The following is a 19,923-nucleotide window of genomic DNA, read 5'->3' on the forward strand; positions in this document are numbered from 1 at the left end:
CGTATGAAGTAACGACCATATTACATACGTGACGCTGGTTCTAACTCATTGAATGTTTATTACATCTTTGCATCGGAGAACATACATGACCTTGCTCACACATCATCTTATCGTATGTACATGACCTTGCTATCACATGATACGTGTCCCTAATCTCACGTCACTCGCTTCATGTTCCACACGTGACCTCGTTCCATTGACATCATTGGTTCGTAGCAAACAGTATATAGAGCCCGGGTCCATATATCGGACTCGGCTCATCGTCTTCCATATCTTTCCCTTCCAGAGGGTTTGGCATCTATGATCTTATAATATAGAATTTTTTTTTTAGAAAATAGTGATCCGTCAAGACTTTCTTAAGATATAGCTCTGTATTTATAGAGATGTATATGTACATAATTTATAGACGGCTCCGTGGCGGTATATATAGAGTACATATACACACCCGGGCCTCATGTACATCACATTTTTACATATCTACCAGGCGCCATGGGTCCCATAAATCCTATAAAAATCCTCTTCCTTACATATGTGAACCCCTGAACACAGCCTATATACATGAGATGAGCATAGGGTGCACCAAAGACCCTATGGCACCTATAGAAATCCTGACTATATGTAGGTTTAGAGTGCATTGCACTTCTATATGTACCTGACATCAGTCTCTTATATACAGATCGCCTCCTGGCATCGGACAGTGAGTTATATTTGTCTATCATTGGTTGTGACACCCCAACATTCCCAGTATTCATCCCAGGAGACTATAGAAAGTTCATGCCTAGTACTCGCACCTATAGAGACGGTATCTACAGACAGTATAGCAGCTATACTCAACCAGCATTAGATAAAGCATCACACCTATATATAGACCTGGCAGCGTTGCGCCCCCAAACGTGGGGTATGACCAGTATTGCACCTTGTATGCACCCAGTCTAACTAGCGTTGTGTAGATTGCACCCCCCTATGTACCAAGCGTCTTTACTAGTTAGGTAACGTATATACATCCAGAGTCATGTCCCGAGGCAGTGGTGGCGGCTGTGGGGCGACAGGCAGGTCAGTTATCATCTGAAGGAGCTGTCTGAAGATGGGGGGTCGCGGTCTGAGTCCTCGGGGTCTTCGTTACCGACAGATTCACTACTGGGGGGCGGAGACCTGGGAAAGAGAGCAAATAGTATACAGTGACTGTCCGGCCCCATAATCTGTATATAATATATATGTGCTAGTATTACATACCGTTATAGAAGCGATGCAGATTGTTTACATTTTATGGTGGAGTCTGCAGGGTCCCAATTAGTTTAGGGGTTGTGGTCTCCCTCTCTATTCCTATAGGGGTTGTGGTCTCCTCTCTATTCCTATAGGGGTTGTGGTCTCCTTCTCTATAGGGGTTGTTGTCTCCTTCTCTCTAGGGGTTGTGGTCTCCTTCTCTATCTCTATAGGGGTTGTGGTCTCCGTCTCTATTCCTATAGGGGTTGTGGTCTCCTTCTCTATCTCTATAGGGGTTGTGGTCTCCGTCTCTATTCCTATAGGGGTTGTGGTCTCCTCTCTATTCCTATAGGGGTTGTGGTCTCCTTCTCTCTAGGGGTTGTGGTCTCCTTCTCTATCTCTATAGGGGTTGTGGTCTCCGTCTCTATTCCTATAGGGGTTGTGGTCTCCATCTCTATCTCTATAGGGGTTGTGGTCTCCGTCTCTATTCCTATAGGGGTTGTGGTCTCCTCTCTATTCCTATAGGGGTTGTTGTCTCCATCTCTATTCCTATAGGGGTTGTTGTCTCCGTCTCTATTTCTATACGGTTTGTGGTCTGGGGTCTATACTTGTTGTAATAGTTCTGGGCCTGTGATTGGTTAGAGGGTCAAGTCTGGGATCTGCCATATATTCATTTTGGGGTACGATGAGGGGGTCTTATACCCTAATGGGTGATGTGGCCTCAGCATATCGATGGAGACCTGTATACAAACCTAGCACATTATTCTTCTATGTTATATACAGATCCTATATAGTGTGAGGTCGCCATATATGATGGAACATAGAGATCTCCACTGTCATTTATTGGGGTGCAGAGCGTACACCCTCAGTACAAGGAGAGCAGTGCTATAGGTGATACATTATATTTGGGGGTGCAGGTCTTTATGTTAGGCCTCTGTCTCCTCTTCCTCATGTCCTTGGCGTCAGTCTTTGCCGTCCCTCCACCCCTCTCTGCTCGGCCTCGGCTTCTCTCCAGTCCCCCCCAGTCTTCCCAGTCTTGCTCACCTCTCCTCGGACTGGTTGATGAGTCTCCGGCACGTCTCCATCTGTACGTCCAGCCCCCTCTTCATGCTGCACATCTCCATGTATTCGTGAAGGTGTCGGGTCATGTCGTCTTTAGCCGTCGCCAGTTCCAGCTGGAAAAGAGACCTCCATGAGTGTCCAAGTCCTGCGATGGTTCCGCCCTCACCTCTTCTGTCCTCCATCTTACCTCTATCTGGTCTATGGTTTCCTGGTATTCCTTCTCCCGGCTCTTGAAGAGCGACTCCGTGTCTTTTATCACCTCCTCTAGACTGTCGTCCTGGGTCTGAGAGGAGACGAAATGGGTGAAATGACTTATCCGGCCCCAATAAATATCTGCTCATCCACTAAAATTCTGATATTCTCCTGAATTTTGAGTGAATGACACCAAATCCTGGTGTCTCTGCTCCCTGAAGGTCTGATCTATGTGAATAAGGGTCTATTTTTTATTTTCACCATAAATAGCGCCCCTTGTGTCCGTGGCTGTGTTGGGAATTGCAACATTTCAGTAAATGGGGCTGAACTGCAATACCAGACACAGTCACAAGTCTTTTTAATCCTGGAAACCCCTTGACAGAAACTGAACTAACACAACCCCACAACTAACAAAGCAAAGACTGCGGCCAGGACTGGATCCACTAACGTGTCTGCTATGTAATGTGAACTTGACATTAATCGAGCCCTCTCATTCTTGCGCCCCCACTGGGAACTGTAAGTATTACCTCTCCTTGGTTGTCCACGGCAGACATGGCGTATCCAGAGAAGTCCTCCCATAATAACAACGTCTCCTCCGTCTCCTCCCAAGCGAGACTGTCGCAGTCGTCCTCGAAATCATAGTCACGCCTGCAAAAGGAAGACCATGCTTAGTATAAAACACTCAGGATATCCTTCTACATCATGATCCATCTCTTGGACACGTCCTCCAGGGTTTCTCACAATTGTGTTTCATCCTGCAGTACCACTTTGCACCACTTGAGGTCCCAAATACACTCCATAGAATGTATGCAACAGCGCCCCCAATGAGTGACCTTACTAAATGGAATTACACTTGCTTTGAAAGTGCAGCAAATGTTACTTGTGTACCTGACCCCATTCCATAACAGGAGACCACTGTGTTTCATGTGTAATCTATCCCGATGTAGCAGAGTTATCCCTATCTTCTACAATTGGTTATACTGCCAGCCCCTAGCCTGCCCGGGTAGATGGAGGGATGCTGGGAGTTGTAGTTTTGCACATAATACTAGTATATAAATGGCGTACAGCTGGTTGAGCATCTTCTGCATCTCCTCGTTGATGCTCAGGGCTGTACTCTCGTCCTCCTCCGGCCCTCTCGCACTCTCGCTGTCACACACGGAGGTCTCGTCATCGGCTGGAGGTTTCTTCTCTTTTCTTCTGCCCAAAACCTTCATAGGAGAGAGGTGGACAGTCTGGGGAAGATGGAAGCAGACAATCGCCATACGTGTTACATAAGGATATAGCACATCATATACACTAGTCCGGATAACATGTCCCGACCTCACCAACGGCAAACACATGAACGCGCCCTTTAATATTGCATTAGAAATAATACATTTTTTGTTTCCTGCAGCCACCACTAGGGGGAGCTCATCACATACAGTGAATGGGAACAATATGAACACATGTACAGCAGGCTCCCCCTAGTGGAGACCGGATGCTACATTTGTAGTAGTAATAAATAATGGCGCCATAATATATGAGTTAGGTTTGTATAGGGGGGCACTGAGTTTTGTCCCACGTTGAGCTCCCACCTGCAGCATGTTGATCATATCCTCGCAGCTGCGCTGTTGGGCCACGTCGCACAGCTTGGCAGTGATGTCGATGCGCCGGCAGATGTCCATATCTACCCGCATGGCCTTCTCCTGGATCTTGGTGTCCAGATCTGTCAGGTTCTAGGGCACAGAAGGGAAGGAATTGCATGTAATCAGATGTGAGCAGCTCTGGCAAATCTTCATCAATGTCTGGAAACCGTCAGCAAGGTGTTCTGGCTTTCTTATGTGTCTATTATTGAGTAGCTGAGTAGCTCATGGTGTCTTGATGTGGTTGTGTAAAGCCTGGCTGCCTTGGATAGTCTCATGGTATAGCCACAGCCGATATCAGGCTACTTACTGATGGTTTCCATTAAAAGATAAAGTTGAACCAAGAAAATAACATGCAGAACTATGATACATTATTTAGTGTATATTATACATATAACATGCTAGATGACTGTACACGGGATACTTACATTGCTCATTAACCCCTTGAAGACAACGAGTTCCGCTTTGAGCTGCTTGACCTTCATCGCCAGTTCTTCCTGGTACAGAGCGGACTCCTGGGCCTCCTGTGTGGACAGAGGACATGTCTGTTCTGCTGAGAGCGCACAATGACGTATGTAGTACAATCATGTCAGCCCCTCCCTGTAGACCCTCCTACCAGGTATTTTGGGGTCATTTGTATCCATTTTTTATATTATGTTTTTGTTCCCCTGAGGCCAATAATAATTGTGAAATACATCGACTGCGCCAAAATACTGTGACGGTTCCACTTTAGGAAACATGCAGTACTGGTAATGACCACTGTGTGGCAGACTGATCCTGCGCTTCAAATCATGACAATGGGAAATGGTTCGGGAACATGTGGTGATAGTATGTACAGGCACACGTGTGTGGTGAGAGTATGTACAGGCACACGTGTGTGGTGAGAGTATGTACAGGCACACGTGTGTGGTGATAGTATGTACAGGCACACGTGTGCGGTGATAGTATGTACAGGCACACGTGTGCGGTGATAGTATGTACAGGCACACGTGTGTGGTGATAGTATGTACAGGCACACGTGTGTGGTGATAGTATGTACGGGCACATGTGTGTGGTGATAGTATGTACGAGCACATGTGTGTGGTGATAGTATGTACAGGCACACATGTGTGGTTATAGTATGTACAGGCACATGTGTGTGGTGATAGTATGTACAGATTACATGTGATGATAGTATGTACAGACGCATGTGGTAATAGTATGTATGGGGCACACGTGTGTGGTGAGAGTATGTACAGGTACATGTGTGTGGTGATAGGATATACAGGCACATGTGGTGATTGTATGTATGGACACTTGTGTGGTGATAGTATGTACGGGCACATGTGTGTGGTGATAGTATGTACAGGCACATGTGGTCATAGTATGTACAGGCGCATGTTGGGGAATCCGTCCTCTAACGTGTAAGAGCGTAGACCTGGCCTGTATTGGTATAACTGTATTCACTGTAAGGCCCTGTTCACATGTCATTGTGCTTAGGCCAGGACCTCCTGATGTGTTCCCTACATGTGTCCATTGGTTTTATTGCCCGTGTGTCTGTGTTTGGTCATCTATCATGGGGCTACATCCTCTTCTCTTGGTGTCTAATGTGAACATGACCTAAAGCGTATTTGATAGCAGGCCGCCAAACAATGCAGAAATAATACTGTACATACAGCAAAGATAATGCTGCCACGTACTGCCATAAACCCTTCTAGTGTTGGTGCAGATTAGGGCCTGCTAGCCAAGTGGGCGGTAACACTGCTTTATATACTACACACAGATCCCGCCCCCGGATAAACCACAGTGTTACCGCCCACTTGGCTAGTAGACCCAAATCTGCACCAAAACGGAAAGGGCTTATGTCTATGGAATAGCTGAATGGATTTTGATAAACAAAACACCCAAATCCTCAGGGTGACGCCACCGCTCTGATGATGGAGGTCATTGGGCTTTTCAGACCTGGTGTCAGGCCCCCTGAAGATAAGGGTTGGTGGGACGTGGAGGAAGTAGCAACCTGTGATGGACGGGGAGTCCTGGGATGTGAATGAGGCGAGATTATAGACTCCGACCTGTGGAAATAGCTTTAATGACATATTGGGAGCCCCCAGGACACGTATGTAGGTCACATCCCATCTAATTACTGTGTCAACTGGGACATGTCCTAATTTAATCCATGTGCGAGGGGTAAAGCGTCCAGCGCTCCATGTATATCGAGCGATCGATCCTGTCATGGACCCCAGAGCAGGGATCACACACACAATGACATACTTGTTTTTCTGCAATGTTAAGGTGATAGGGAAAGATGAAACCTTACAAACTGTGCAGGATTTTATTTTTTTTTTTTTTTTTATTTGTGGCCGTTTTTGACAATTTCTTCCCTATTAAGAGAATAAAGAATAAGTTGTAGATTGTTGGGGGTCCTGACATCTTGTATCTCCTGCCAATCAAGAGAGCGAGGGTCCCTTGTACCCCCATCTATAGGACTACTACAGATAGTAAGGACAGTACAAGGGCCCCTATTATAATGGGTGGGGGTCCCAGTGGTCAGACCCTACACCAATCGCCTATTCCCACTGCACAGGATAGAGAATACATCCATTGTCCAGGAGTTCTGGCTTACAAATATTTTCCTATGGGCACCCCCCCAAATAGGGCCCCCTCATAGGGCATGACACTCTCCTTTGATACGTGTCACCATGCTTTTTGTGTCATGGAACATGCCATTCGTACCCCTTTTTTTTGTAATGTGACAGGGGCATATGACTATGGGGCCAATGGGTTCCTGGGAGATTTGCCACTTTTCTAGGATGCCAGGAGGTCGCCTCTTTTTTGTGGGATCCTTGTGAATGTTTCGGCACAGTTTGTCATGTGTATGTAGTAGCGGTGCAAACGTTGTGCAACTTTGTTCTACTCGCATGAATGGGAGTTAGGTGTCCCCCAGGGCTCCGTCCTAGGACCCCTCCTGTTCTCCATCTACACCCTTGGCCTGGGCCAACTCATAGAATCTCATGGTTTCCAGTACCATTGCTATGCTGATGACACCCAAATCTACATCTCTGGACCAGACATGACCTCCCTGCTGGCCAGAATCCCAGATTGTGTAGCGGCCGTAGCCTCCTTCCTCTCCTCCCGCTTTCTCAAACTCAACATGGAGAAAACAGAGTTTATCATCTTCAGCCCATCCTGTATGGCCCCTCCACCTGAGCCATCTATCAAAGTTAACGGAACCCCACTTACCCCTGTCCCACAGGCCCGATGCCTTGGGGTAACCCTGGACTCTGACCTATCCTTCAAGCCACATATTCAAGCCCTCAACACCTCCTGCCGCCTCCAACTCAAGAACATCCACCGAATTCGCCCCTTCCTCACCCAGGAAACTACCAAGATGCTCGTCCAGGCCCTCATAATCTCCCGCTTAGATTACTGCAACACCCTTCTCCATGGACTCCCAGCAAACACCCTCGCCCCCCTCCAGTCCACCTTAAACTGCGCTGCTCGCTTAATCCACCTCACCCCCCGATCTTCATCAGCTGCTCCCCTCTGCCAGTCCCTCCACTGGCTACCTATAGCCCAGCGAATTGAGTTCAAGCTACTAACGCTAGCATACAAAGCCATCCACAACCTGTCCCCTCCATATAACTCTGACCTCACCTGTCCCCTCCATATATCTCTGACCTCATCCACAACCTGTCCCCTCCATATATCTCTGACCTCACCTGTCCCCTCCATATATCTCTGACCTCACCTGTCCCCTCCATATATCTCTGACCTCATCCTCACCTGTCCCCTCCATATATCTCTGACCTAATCTCCCGCTACCTGCCCACACGTAACCTCAGACCCTCCAATGACCTCCTACTCCGCTCTGCTCTCATCCGCTCCTCACACAACCGTCTCCAAGATTTCTCTCGTGCATCCCCCATGCTCTGGAACTCCTTACCAAGTCACATAAGACTGATCCCCACAATCACAGGATTCAAGAAGGCCCTGAAGACTCACCTATTCAGGAAGGCCTACACCCTCCAATAACACTATCACCGCACCGCCATCTGTACAGTCTCCCCCTCTGCTTCTGTTTCTACCCCCTTCCCTCATAGATGGTAAGCCCTCACGGGCAGGGCCCTCTACCCCACTGTGCCAGTCGGTCACTGTTAGTATTATATCTACCTGTATATTCTGTGTATTGTATTGTAATGGGACAAAGCTGTAAATCCTGCAATGGGGCTACTAAGTAAACCTGAAGAGGATGTAGTGCTCACACAAGTGACGCGGCCTGTACATATTGCTGATCAGCGGGGGTGCTGAAAGGGGTTAACTCCACGCAACCATAATCTAAAATAATTGGACCGTAAATCCGCTGCTATGATGTCTCCTCCTCATTGGATATTTTCGCTTATGTATATATATGCGGGACCTTTGGGATTAGCAGAATGGAGGAATGTTCACCCCATAAACCCCGTCATTAGGTCATAGAGATGGAGACTATGAGCACACGAGGGTGTAGCACTGATACATGGACGTGTATATGGCGGGTGATAAAATGGAAGGGATTGTCTCACCTCATCCAGCTCGTTCACCCTCTGCTGCAGCTGTACGCGGGCCGTATACTCCTCCTCCCATCTGCAAGACACATAGCCGGACACTTAGACATCCAGTGTACACAGGACACATATAGATCATACAGATTATATGGGGTTAGCGGAAACTGAGACCTGAAGCGTCACAAAGGGCAAAACAAATTACCTACAAAAATTAGGACTTTGCTTTGGATTTGGAAACTTATGTATGAACTCCAAGGACACAGAGTTTTAGGTAAATTTATGCGGAAAACCTCAAAATCTTGCAGATAACTGCGCCTTTTACGACTGTCTCCTTACGACCAGAGCGACGTGTGTTGCACGGCTGAAACCAAAATGGTGGAGTTCAATTTTTTCAGACGCTATACACCTTCATTAGATGCCATTGTGCGACTAAGTCACATGACACAGGTTACTGTATAGCCATAGCCGTACTAAGATCGATGTAAGATACGCCGGTCCTTGCAAACGTGGCTGTGGATGAAAGCAGAGGTTACACGGAAAAAAGTGTCACGTGATAAAAAGTTGTTCTATGGGGTTTTTCAAGTCCGGTCGTGTCACTTGGGTCAGACTTTAAGGTGACATCTATGGCAAAAAAATTAAATTGACATCACGTGTGACTTACAACCTGACTGGTGTCACAGTCTCATGATGGATGTCGCAATAAAATACCATAGAATTACTGAAAATTTTTGTTGTGTGCTTTATAGTCACATGATAGAAAGTGGCCATATGTCCCTGGACTAATATTCGTATGTTGCGGCCCCTTCTACCCCTGTGTATCCACGTAGGACGACATCCGCTTGGCGCTTGTATGTTCACCTCAGCCTTATATCAATGTCTCTCCACATACACGTGTATACTATATATCATCACCACGCTCGTGTTTCTTCCTCAATCACTCCTGTCCTACAACTCCCTATAAACTCTCATAGACACTTTTTGTCTTGTTTAGAATTTGGCGAGGGGTTTAAAAGATGCCGTTCTGGTGGAGCCCCCTCCCACCTCAGGGGTCAGTGTATTGCAGAGTCTGCCCCCCTCTCCAGGCTTCGGCCTGCGCCTCAGGCCCCAAACACCGCGCAGCTGCCTGCTGTGTATTGTATGTGACAGTTGTGCTTGAGGCGTTGCGATCTGCTGAGGTAACAGCTGCTCAAAAACACACAAAATGGAGGCGGCCTGTCACTAATAGTGAGCGACGCCGCAGAAACAGGGGCAGATTTATTATAATATGGTTGAAAGGTAAAACTCTAAGTTGCCCATGGGCAACGAGAACCATTTTAATCAATTCACCCCATTGACACGATCGTCCTGACATTATAGAAACAACCAGGGAGAGATTTATCTGTACTAGGTGCAATGGTCCTCCATAGTAACGTCAGGGGGCAGCTTTTATTTCCATAGGCCCTTTGTCACGTGAGATCTGATTGGTTGTATGGGTAACAGTTTCTATACATCTCCATATAGTCCTAGACTGGGTTTGCAGCACCTCCTGTATGGCCAAGCACCAATTGCTCAGAAGACGACGAGAGACCTAATAAATAACATGGACATAGATTGCAAAAAGTTCTGTAGGGGGACGAAAGAACAACCTGCTCCATAGGAAGAAGCCAGATAACTATGGAGGCCAGGGGTGTAATAAGTAACTATGGGGCCCCCACCAGGACCAACATCAATCCTGTCTTATTGTAGACAATTAAAAGTTACATATTTTTCTAAATATAAATAGTTTTAAATTTTGCAGAGTTTTATATATTTCCTCCAACTATCTTCATGGTGACAATTTTTTTTTCTTGATCCGTTGCCAATGCATACCACCATGAAGACAGGAACTTTCTATGGTATAAGACTTATATTCTCATACATGTAGTGTCCCCTCCTGATAACCAGCCATGATGTCCTTATTGTGGTCAGGTTATCTTCTCATACATGTAGTGTCCTCCTGATAACCAGCCATGATGTCCTTATTGTGGTCGGGTTATCTTCTCATACATGTAGTGTCCTCCTGATAACCAGCCATGATGTCCTTATTGTGGTCGGGTTATCTTCTCATACGTGTAGTGTCCTCCTGATAACCAGCCATGATGTCCTTATTGTGGTCAGGTTATCTTCTCATACGTGTAGTGTCCTTCTGATAACCAGCCATGATGTCCTTATTGTGGTCAGGTTATCTTCTCATACGTGTAGTGTCCTTCTGATAACCAGCCATGATGTCCTTATTGTGTCTAGGTTATCTTCTCATACATGTAGTGTCCTCCTGATATCCAGCCATGATGTCCTTATTGTGGTCGGGTTATCTTCTCATACGTGTAGTGTCCTTCTGATAACCAGCCATGATGTCCTTATTGTGTCTAGGTTATCTTCTCATACATGTAGTGTCCTCCTGATATCCAGCCATGATGTCCTTATTGTGGTCAGGTTATCTTCTCATACATGTAGTGTCCTCCTGATATCCAGCCATGATGTCCTTCTTGTGGTCGGGTTATCTTCTCATACATGTAGTGTCCTCCTGATAACCAGCCATGATGTCCTTATTGTGGTCAGGGTATCTTGTATATGTAGTGTCCACAATAAGGACATCATGGCTGGTTTCTGACAAGCCCTATATCATAGTTCTTGCATTCATTGTCATATCCATTGGTAACTTATAGACAAAAGATGTCACCACTCAGATGGTTTGAGGGATATAAAATGCTGCAAAATTAGAATTATTTATGTTTCAAAAATATGTCACTTTTGTCTCCACGTCTATGGTTATGTTCATGGATAAACTTCTTGAAATAGCAAATGCAGAAGTTTATAAATATCTTATTCTGGTAATAACGCACATAGTTATTGTATACAGTAGATAATAGACACAGTGATGTCACAGTACAACCATTCAGTGGGACAGTCCCGGATTCTGGGTTGTCCTGCAGTCCCGGTTGTTGGGAGGTATGTCCCGGATTCAACTCATCTGCGTCCAGAGAGGGGTCGTTAAACTAGGGCAACTGGTGGAGTACATTAATGTCCCCCCTTTTGCTGCCCCCTCGGTTTAATGTCCCCTCTAGTTGCACATTAAGCTGTGGGTGAACCAGGAGAGAGACTTTATACTGTGGGCTCAACTTGAGGAGAACTTAATAATGTTGGGACATTTAATATTCGGGTGAGTGTAGGAGCATTACACTGTGCGGGGAGCACAAAGAGAAATGAATGGAGATGAGCGGAGTCAATTTAGAAGTGGGTGGAGCTAGATTTGTCACGTTGCACTCGGCACGCCGCACATTTTGTCCCTCTTTCTGTCCTTTGAAAGTTGGGAGGTAAGTAATGCACACATTGATATTACAGAACAAGGCTAATACACAGATCACGGTGACATCACAGCTCATTTATAATGATGTCATGCAGGTATTACGATGTACCAGTAAAGTGTCATACTGAATGTACCGCCATCACATCTCCTACCTACCTGCACCCTCAGTGACTTTGGCCCCCTTAGTTGTCGGGCCCCACAGCAGCTACTACCTCCCGTACCCTGGCAGTTACATCTAAGGCTTCTAGTCACTCCTCAGGTGTTATCCTGATGTGAGGGTCTTATATGAATCCTTCAAGGAAACTTCCTATAAGTCAGACAGTAGTGGCGCAGGATGACGGCAGCCTCGGGAACAGTCAGGAAAGCTTCCAGAGCCGCACACAGGAGACCATTGCCAGCTCCTTAATGTCATCCATCCAGCATCTCCCAATGTCTCAGATGACTCAGAGGTTATCGGGCATCTTAAGTATCTATACAGCTATCCCATATACTTTGTGTCAGGATCTCTGCTTGCTGTCACTTAGTGGAAGTCTGTCCTGGTCATGTGACGTCGGTGTATAGCCCTGATCCTGCAATGTGACGAGCCCTACAGCGCTGTGTCCATCACATGGGAAACCATGAACGTTCCTTCTATGAAGTCACAATAAGCAGAGATCTTGAAAATTTTTAGAATTGGAAATCGAGTTTATATTAGAAAATTGTTTAACTTTTTATGAGAATTTTTCTAAATCCAACCATATCAGCCATAATCTATTTTACCGACAGTCACCTCTAAATTCCTATCCACTGCATTGGGTTACAAGCAGCTGTCGTGGCTGGTGGTTTTGGGTTTAAAAAAATCTCATCCAAAAACCTCCCCCCCCATTTTTCGCCCGCTCCCTACCCGGGTCACTGCCATGTTCGATATCTTTTCCTTCCTCACCATATCTGCCACCTTTTTGCCTGGCCACGCCATGATGGCGGCTTTTCCTATTAGCCCGTCACAGTTGCTGCCCCAGACCATAGGGGGCGCTGTTTGTTTACAGTGTGGTTTGTAAAGACCAAATATATATGTCAGAATCACAAAATGTATTAGAATAACACAAACCATGACATTAAATGCTGGTTGTAAATCTGCCCCCCCCCCCCCCCCCCCCCCCGTCTCCCGACAACACCCCCATTCCTGCCAGGTACAGTCTGACATGTCGCGGGCTTTGTGTCGCTGAGCCCCATTCAAAGAAAAACTGATTCTGGTAAGGTCAGAATCCCAGTCCCGGGAAATGTTACGGCCCGCGGCGACTCCCAACACCAGGGATACCTTGACATTTTTATGCAAGAGAGAAGAAGCGACATTCTTGTCTGGGCCCATCGCAGGGGATAAATATGGTAAATGCTTCTGAGCCCCTCATAGTATTACACAACAGTGCAACGCTCTAATATTCTGCTATACGGTCACATTCTTCAGGGAACTCAGTGATTCACAAATAGTTTGTAAGGTTGTCGATGTGTCACATTGTGCAACTGTCTAATTCTTGCTAAAGGGGAAATCCACTCTGAAGGACCTTTCCTCACCTCCAACAACTCCTTCAACTGTTTGCATCCTTCAATAGCCGCCCCTCCACTGATTTTGGCGCACTTGGAACTCAGACTAACTGCTTCAGTACCGGACCACCCACCTGACAGTAACTTACATATTGGGTGCTGACACTAATAACCTTGATTGCTCAGGAGCGGTGGGGGCTAGAGAAAAAGGTCCAGAATAAGGGAAGAGATGGTTATTGGTGGTAAGAGGGAGGTGGTGAAAGGTCTTCTTTAAGATGGCTGCGCACCTGACAGTCCACGTGCCTAGGATTATAGAGGTTGGAGCGGGGCATGTTATATTGTACATATTTTACTACCCATATACTGGTACTGCGGACACCCCTTGCAATGTATTATTGGTGGTGTTTCCACTGATCAGAAGACCTAGTAACACGTCCAGATATTCAGCTCAGCCCCATTTTATGACTAGAGATATAATATATAAGGGGAGAACACCGGGATGAATGTAAGTAACAAGAAAAGAGGTCCGCTCCCTTTAATAAGCCCCAATATAACCTTGACTGTCAGACCCGATTGCGGTTGTGTTTTGTCATGTCGCCCCATCAATCATCTAATGGTCATTGTCATGGGGTGACCGAGGTGTCGGCTCGCCCACGAACAGACAAAGCGTTCCTGTACAGGGATGAAATGAATCCAATGAAATACAAAATCAATTCTTTCCAAATTCAAAAATCTGTTGGTGTATACAGCTCCGATGCAAAGCTACCGACTATATATGAGCCGCCATGTGTAGTCAGACCTGCAGTCACGGCCTCCTTCCCGGCCATGTATATAGACTGATCCAGACAGGACTCTGTTCACATCACGTGTCACCCTGCAGTATCTGAATGATTAGATGGAAGGAGGGGACCCCTTTATGCACTTTTGGCATACTGATCCCATTGACCTGTCTGTAATTGTACTGAGCCGCGGTATAACGGTGTCATGTTATATGTACTGCAGAAAAAAACTAGGTCCGAAAAACATGGCAGAGTTGTGTTATTTCCCCCACACAAAAAAATTTTGTTTCACAGTTGATCTGTTCCAATAAATGGCGCCATAAACAAACACAACTTGTCCCACAAAACACAAGCCCTGGTGGAAAGATGAAAAAATGGTGGTGAGGGGAAGGGGTTAACCTGATGTTCACTAAAAAAGAAAACTTTTTGGATTTATCCGGTGATTTTCACTATGTGGATTTTTGGGGTGTATTAATAATTTACTATGACTCCTCCTCCTTACAGGTTGTTTAAGGCCCTAAAAGTTGAGGAAGGGGATAAAAATTTAGTATTTGCTATCTAGGATCTGCCCATACAAACTTTATTGATACACTTTTTGACGTTGCCCTCTTACTGGATTCTGTGGCCTTAATGGGGGGGGGGGGGGGCACATCCAAGAGCAACTTAAAGATCGTCTCTTTCCTGGAGGACCCAATACGCCATACGTTACATGGACAGCCCAATTTTATTTGACAGTGTAATATGTAATTCTTGATCTCTCCTGTGGGGGTGCTGCAGGGAAATCGCTCCAGAGATCCATTGCTGATCACTGGGATCCCAATATCAGGACACCATGTAACCATCTGATTAAGTGAACTGTTCTAGCAAACCTTTCCGAATTGGACAATCCCTTTAAATAAGTACAGCGCACGCGACATGTGATACATATTATGGGTAAAATAGTCTTATGACTATAGAAAAGTTAACAAAATCCCACCCTCCCCCCACACCCACACCTGCCCCGTCAGCCATGATCACTAAGGGGGCTGCACAGTGTCCCCGTCACGCACTGAGCCCTGGCAGTTGCTATTTCAGCCTCAGTCTCCAGATAAGAGTCCAGAGGCGGTGACATCACCGGGACACGTGCGCCACTTTAAGGATAGACTCTGCTGATACAAGTTATTATATGGTCAAGGCTCCTCACAGGCCAGAAATACTGCAGAGCCCGCACGGAGGAGGGGCCGACGACCCAACACCCCTCACATCGTAGGAGATGGACTTAACCCTTACTATCAAAATACTCCCCAGTTATAAGGGATTGTCACCAAGACTGAGCTGACATCTTAAGGGTTTGATGCAGATTTGTGTCTGAAATCCTTGTCAATTTCTGCATCAAAACCGTTCTGTGTCTGATCGACGTGCAAGTGAGTGGAGTTTCCACAACTTTATTGGCAATGTAGTGAAAAAAAGCTCTGCAGATCCTTATGTGGCCATTACTGTGTGTTGTTTTTATGGTCTCCATCAATAGGACTAGTAATAGTGTGAATCCCCCCATAACAGTGTCATCTACAGACCCCCCCCCCCATAACAGTGTCCTCTACAGATCCCCCATAACAGTGTCATCTACAGATCCCCTATAACAGTGTCCTCTACAGATCCCCCATAACAGTGACATCTACAGATCCCCCATAACAGTGTCATCTACAGATCCCCCATAACAGTGTCATCTACAGATCCCCCATAACAGTGTCATCTACAGACCCCCCATAACAGTGTCATCTACAGACCCCCCATAACAGTGTCATCTACAGATCCCCCATAACAGTGTCATCTACAGATCCCCCTCCCATAACATTGTGTCCATCTATAGATCCCCCATAACAGTGTCATCTACAGACCCCCATAACAGTGTCATCTACAGATCCCCCATAACGGTGTCATCTACAGACCCCCCATAACAGTGTCATCCACAGATCCCCCATAACAGTGTCATCTACAGATCCCCCATAACAGTGTCATCTACAGATCCCCTATAACAGTGTCCTCTACAGATCCCCCATAACAGTGACATCTACAGATCCCCCATAACAGTATCATCTACAGATCCCCCATAACAGTGTCATCTACAGATCCCCCATAACAGTGTCATCTACAGATCCCCCATAACAGTGTCATCTACAGATCCCCCATAACAGTGTCATCTACAGATCCCCCATAACAGTGTCATCTACAGACCCCCCATAACAGTGTCATCTACAGATCCCCCATAACAGTGTCATCTACAGATCCCCCTCCCATAACATTGTGTCCATCTATAGATCCCCCATAACAGTGTCATCTACAGACCCCCATAACAGTGTCATCTACAGATCCCCCATAACAGTGTCATCTACAGACCCCCCATAACAGTGTCATCCACAGATCCCCCATAACAGTGTCATCTACAGATCCCCCATAACAGTGTCATCTACAGACCCCCCATAACAGTGTCATCTACAGACCCCCCATAACAGTGTCATCTACAGACCCCCCATAACAGTGTCATCTACAGATCCCCCATAACAGTGTCATCTACAGATCCCCCATAGCAGTGTCATCTACAGACCCCCCATAACAGTGTCATCTACAGATCCCCCATAACAGTGTCATCTACAGATCCCCCATAACAGTGTCATCTACAGACCCCCCCATAACAGTGTCATCTACAGATCCCCCATAGCAGTGTCATCTACAGATCCCCCTCCCATAACATTGTGTCCATCTATAGATCCCCACATATCGGTGTACTCGCCATAGATACCATAATATGCCCTCCACAGGTTCTCCATATCAGTGTCAGCCACACGTCCCCATAACTGTTTTTAGGTGACACTGTTCTGGGGCGCAGATTTTGGACAAATTTGTAGTTGATTTTGGGTCCGAACTCAAAATCTGCTCCATAGTCCTGTGTGGTAAGTGTCTCTTCTACAGATCCCCCATAACAGTGTCAGTCACAACTGCCCCCATAATACCCCATTGGTTTGGTAACTTCTCTTTTCTGTTTAGACACCTGATCCCTGACATCCCATAATAAGAGGTGATATGTTCTTATTACATATGTCCTCTCTGTCCGTCCATAGTACCTCGCTATACTCTTGTGGCCCCTCTCTCCGGGCCCAGCCCACCAGTCCGTGTCTATATTTAATGTTTGATTTATGGCTGGTCTCTAACTCCACCAAACAATCCTACAGAAGCCCCCTCTCCCCCCCCGGCCCGCTCTTCTGCAGCCCCTGTATAGAGTGTAAGCTCTGGGGCACCATGTCCATCACACACATGGCTCTGCCTTACATTAATCTACCCTGGACTGCAGCGTCCTCCTGTTCTGTAGAGATCTCATGTTCATCCTGAGCCACCTGATTCATGTCTATTATACTGTATATGCTCCAGCTCCTGGTGAAAGCTGGGTGACCACTCCTGTGACCAGACTAATGGTGGCCATTTGTGGTTGTCACTAGTCAACTGTTGCCGGAGTTGGACAAACTCAGTACTAGTGCGAGGCAGGGGAAGGGACGTAACTCTGCGTAACTGTACAGGGGTGGTGGAAAGTTGGGTGTCTGCCTATATGACCACCGTAATGGTGGCCATTAGTGGTCGTCACCTTGGAAATGGTTCAATACAATATGACGTCACTTCAAAGACTGTCAATAGAAATGTCCTGTAATCGTATGGGGTCGAGGCGCGCTCCTTACCTCTGCTTGTAGGCGTCTCGCTCCCTCTTGACCTTCCCCAAAACATTGTACAGGGCTCTGATCTCCGGGGTGATGGTATCGATCTGAACCCCAACTCCATCGGCGTGACCCCAATAAGCTCCACATCCAGCGCCCACCGACCCCACGTCGGACCTGGTCATCAGCCTCCTCGCCCCGTAGACCCATGGTTGAGGCGGAGGAGGAGTGGGAGTCGGACGGGTGAGCCCCAGAAGAGGCGGTGGTAAAATGGGCCCCACAAAGCCGGTCTGGATCGCTTGGTCCTTGGTGATGGGCCCCGCTCCTTGGGCTCTTTCCAACGCCCTCTCTAGAGATCGGTTTCTGCGTTCCAGCTCATGGACCTTGGCCAGGAAGCAGCGGAATCTCAGGTTGAGGGTCTTCAAGACGCTGATGTTAGAACCAAAGTCATTGCGCAAAGCCGAGGCCCCCCCACCTTGGGCATAGGGGGCTCCTAGAAGTAAGGAGGGCTGCGGCGGCGATGTGGGGCTATCACCCGATTGCAGAGGGGCATCCGATGAAAGCAGGAGAAGATTGGGAGTTAATAGAGGATTCATAGCCGGACTATTCTGAGCACTGCAGAGAGGAGGGAGAGGAGGGGAGGACCAGCAGGAGGAGGAGGATGATGGTGGTGGTGGTGGGAGGAGGGGGAGTCACATCATCTGTGTTGTGAGGACAAGGTGTGAGCGAGATAAGTGGAGGAGAGGGGGATGCAGAGCAAGAGAGGGAAGAAGGAAGGAAGGGAGGAAGAAGAAGAGGAGGATGACTGGAGGCAGAGGAATGGGCTGGAGGAACAAGACACATCAGCTGTGACGTGCTGCTGCGAGAGGGGGGGACATTCCTGTTCTCTTCACCGCAGGCAACACACAGACCAACTGCAGAGAGTGGGGGAGGTCTAAAGAGGAGACTCGGGGAGAGCGATGGGGGCACATTCCTCCCTGCGTCACCGCAGAGGGGGCAAAGGGAGAAAAACATGGCGAGAATACGATATCGGGGCGGTATAACAGACTGGTGCAGAGGAGAAGCTTCCCGTAGCAGCCAACCGGGACGCGGCTTACATGCCAAAAATGAGACCTCAGCTGGAATCTGACCGGTTGCTACAGTAACTGCGCCAATCTTGAGACATCGCCCCCATCATTTTTGTCAATGAGATGACGACAGGGACGTAAACGGTGACCTCAGATTATGGGACAATTTGGGAAGTGTCTGACAGATAATGGTCTTTGTTGGCCGTGACAACCAATTCTGCGTGTCCCTGAGCGCGGACGGATCAAAAGTGGCGCAAGGGAGTCTTATAGTCTATTTCCTGATGGCTATGGCAACTCCTAAAGGTCCCAGATGTATCGTATACATCAACAATGGCGCACCGTGCAGATATCCCCCCCCACCACCATCGTAGGCACATTTGCTGAGAAAGCCGTAATGGCAGCCATATTGGTTGTGTGTTTAGCAGTTTGTAGTGGGACCCCTGACTGGTCTGACTATGGAAGGTCTGAACCATGGCCGAGATATCATCCGAAACCAAAACATAGGGTAATATTGGGCAAATTGGTCAAATCGTGAATTGTCTTTACTAAGCTGCAAATGGCGCAATAATAACAGTAATGTTGTCCGGCCTTCCTATTATACTGGAGAAGTGCGTCACATGACACATTTGGAAGTTTTGGGGCCCTCCAGTGCCGCCATTTTGCCCCTCCAAACCATGTTGTACCCTGAAGTGTTGTATCTAGAGGAGGGTTTCTCCCTAATAATACCGAGGCTCCATATAGCGGCACATTATATAGTCCTACATGCTGCGTACATACCGCCCCGCCATGTGTATGCGCCCTGAGGGCGACCACTAAGCCACGCCCCCTTCCTAGACACAAACCACAGACCTTACTCAGGGCGTATGAACGCTATTCATTTTGTTTTGAAGCCAGAATACTGGAGGAATTGTAAACTCGTGTCTCGTCTGACTCACAGCGCAAAGCA

At 47.2% G+C, this 19,923-nt stretch overlaps 1 protein-coding gene across 1 annotated transcript; it reads right to left on the reverse strand.

Moving 5' to 3' along the window:
• On the reverse strand, positions 1-18,826 carry IFFO1 (intermediate filament family orphan 1). Its single transcript, XM_075258337.1, has 9 exons — positions 17,935-18,826; positions 8,621-8,681; positions 4,508-4,603; positions 4,032-4,172; positions 3,523-3,689; positions 2,985-3,105; positions 2,453-2,548; positions 2,248-2,378; positions 1-1,152 (listed from the first exon to the last, which is right to left on the reverse strand). Exons 1-9 carry the CDS (start codon positions 18,504-18,506, stop codon positions 1,062-1,064), a joined length of 1,476 nt encoding a protein of 491 aa, XP_075114438.1. The 5' UTR covers positions 18,507-18,826; the 3' UTR covers positions 1-1,061.
• Positions 18,827-19,923: the final 1,097 nt, after the last annotated feature.

Source organism: Leptodactylus fuscus, chromosome 10, assembly GCF_031893055.1.
Source record: "Leptodactylus fuscus isolate aLepFus1 chromosome 10, aLepFus1.hap2, whole genome shotgun sequence".
In the NCBI taxonomy this organism is placed as follows: domain Eukaryota; kingdom Metazoa; phylum Chordata; class Amphibia; order Anura; family Leptodactylidae; genus Leptodactylus; species Leptodactylus fuscus.

Excerpts from the sequence above, each read along its gene's own strand:
- IFFO1 (XM_075258337.1), bottom strand. The coding sequence starts at position 18,506 with ATGAATCCTCTATTAACTCCCAATCTTCTCCTGCTTTCATCGGATGCC. Across the intron at positions 4,604-8,620 it reads GGGTGAACGAGCTGGATGAG|GAGGCCCAGGAGTCCGCTCT; the intron begins GTGAGACAATCC and ends CTGTCCACACAG. Across the intron at positions 3,106-3,522 it reads CAGAAGATGCTCAACCAGCT|GCGTGACTATGATTTCGAGG; the intron begins GTACGCCATTTA and ends TTCCTTTTGCAG.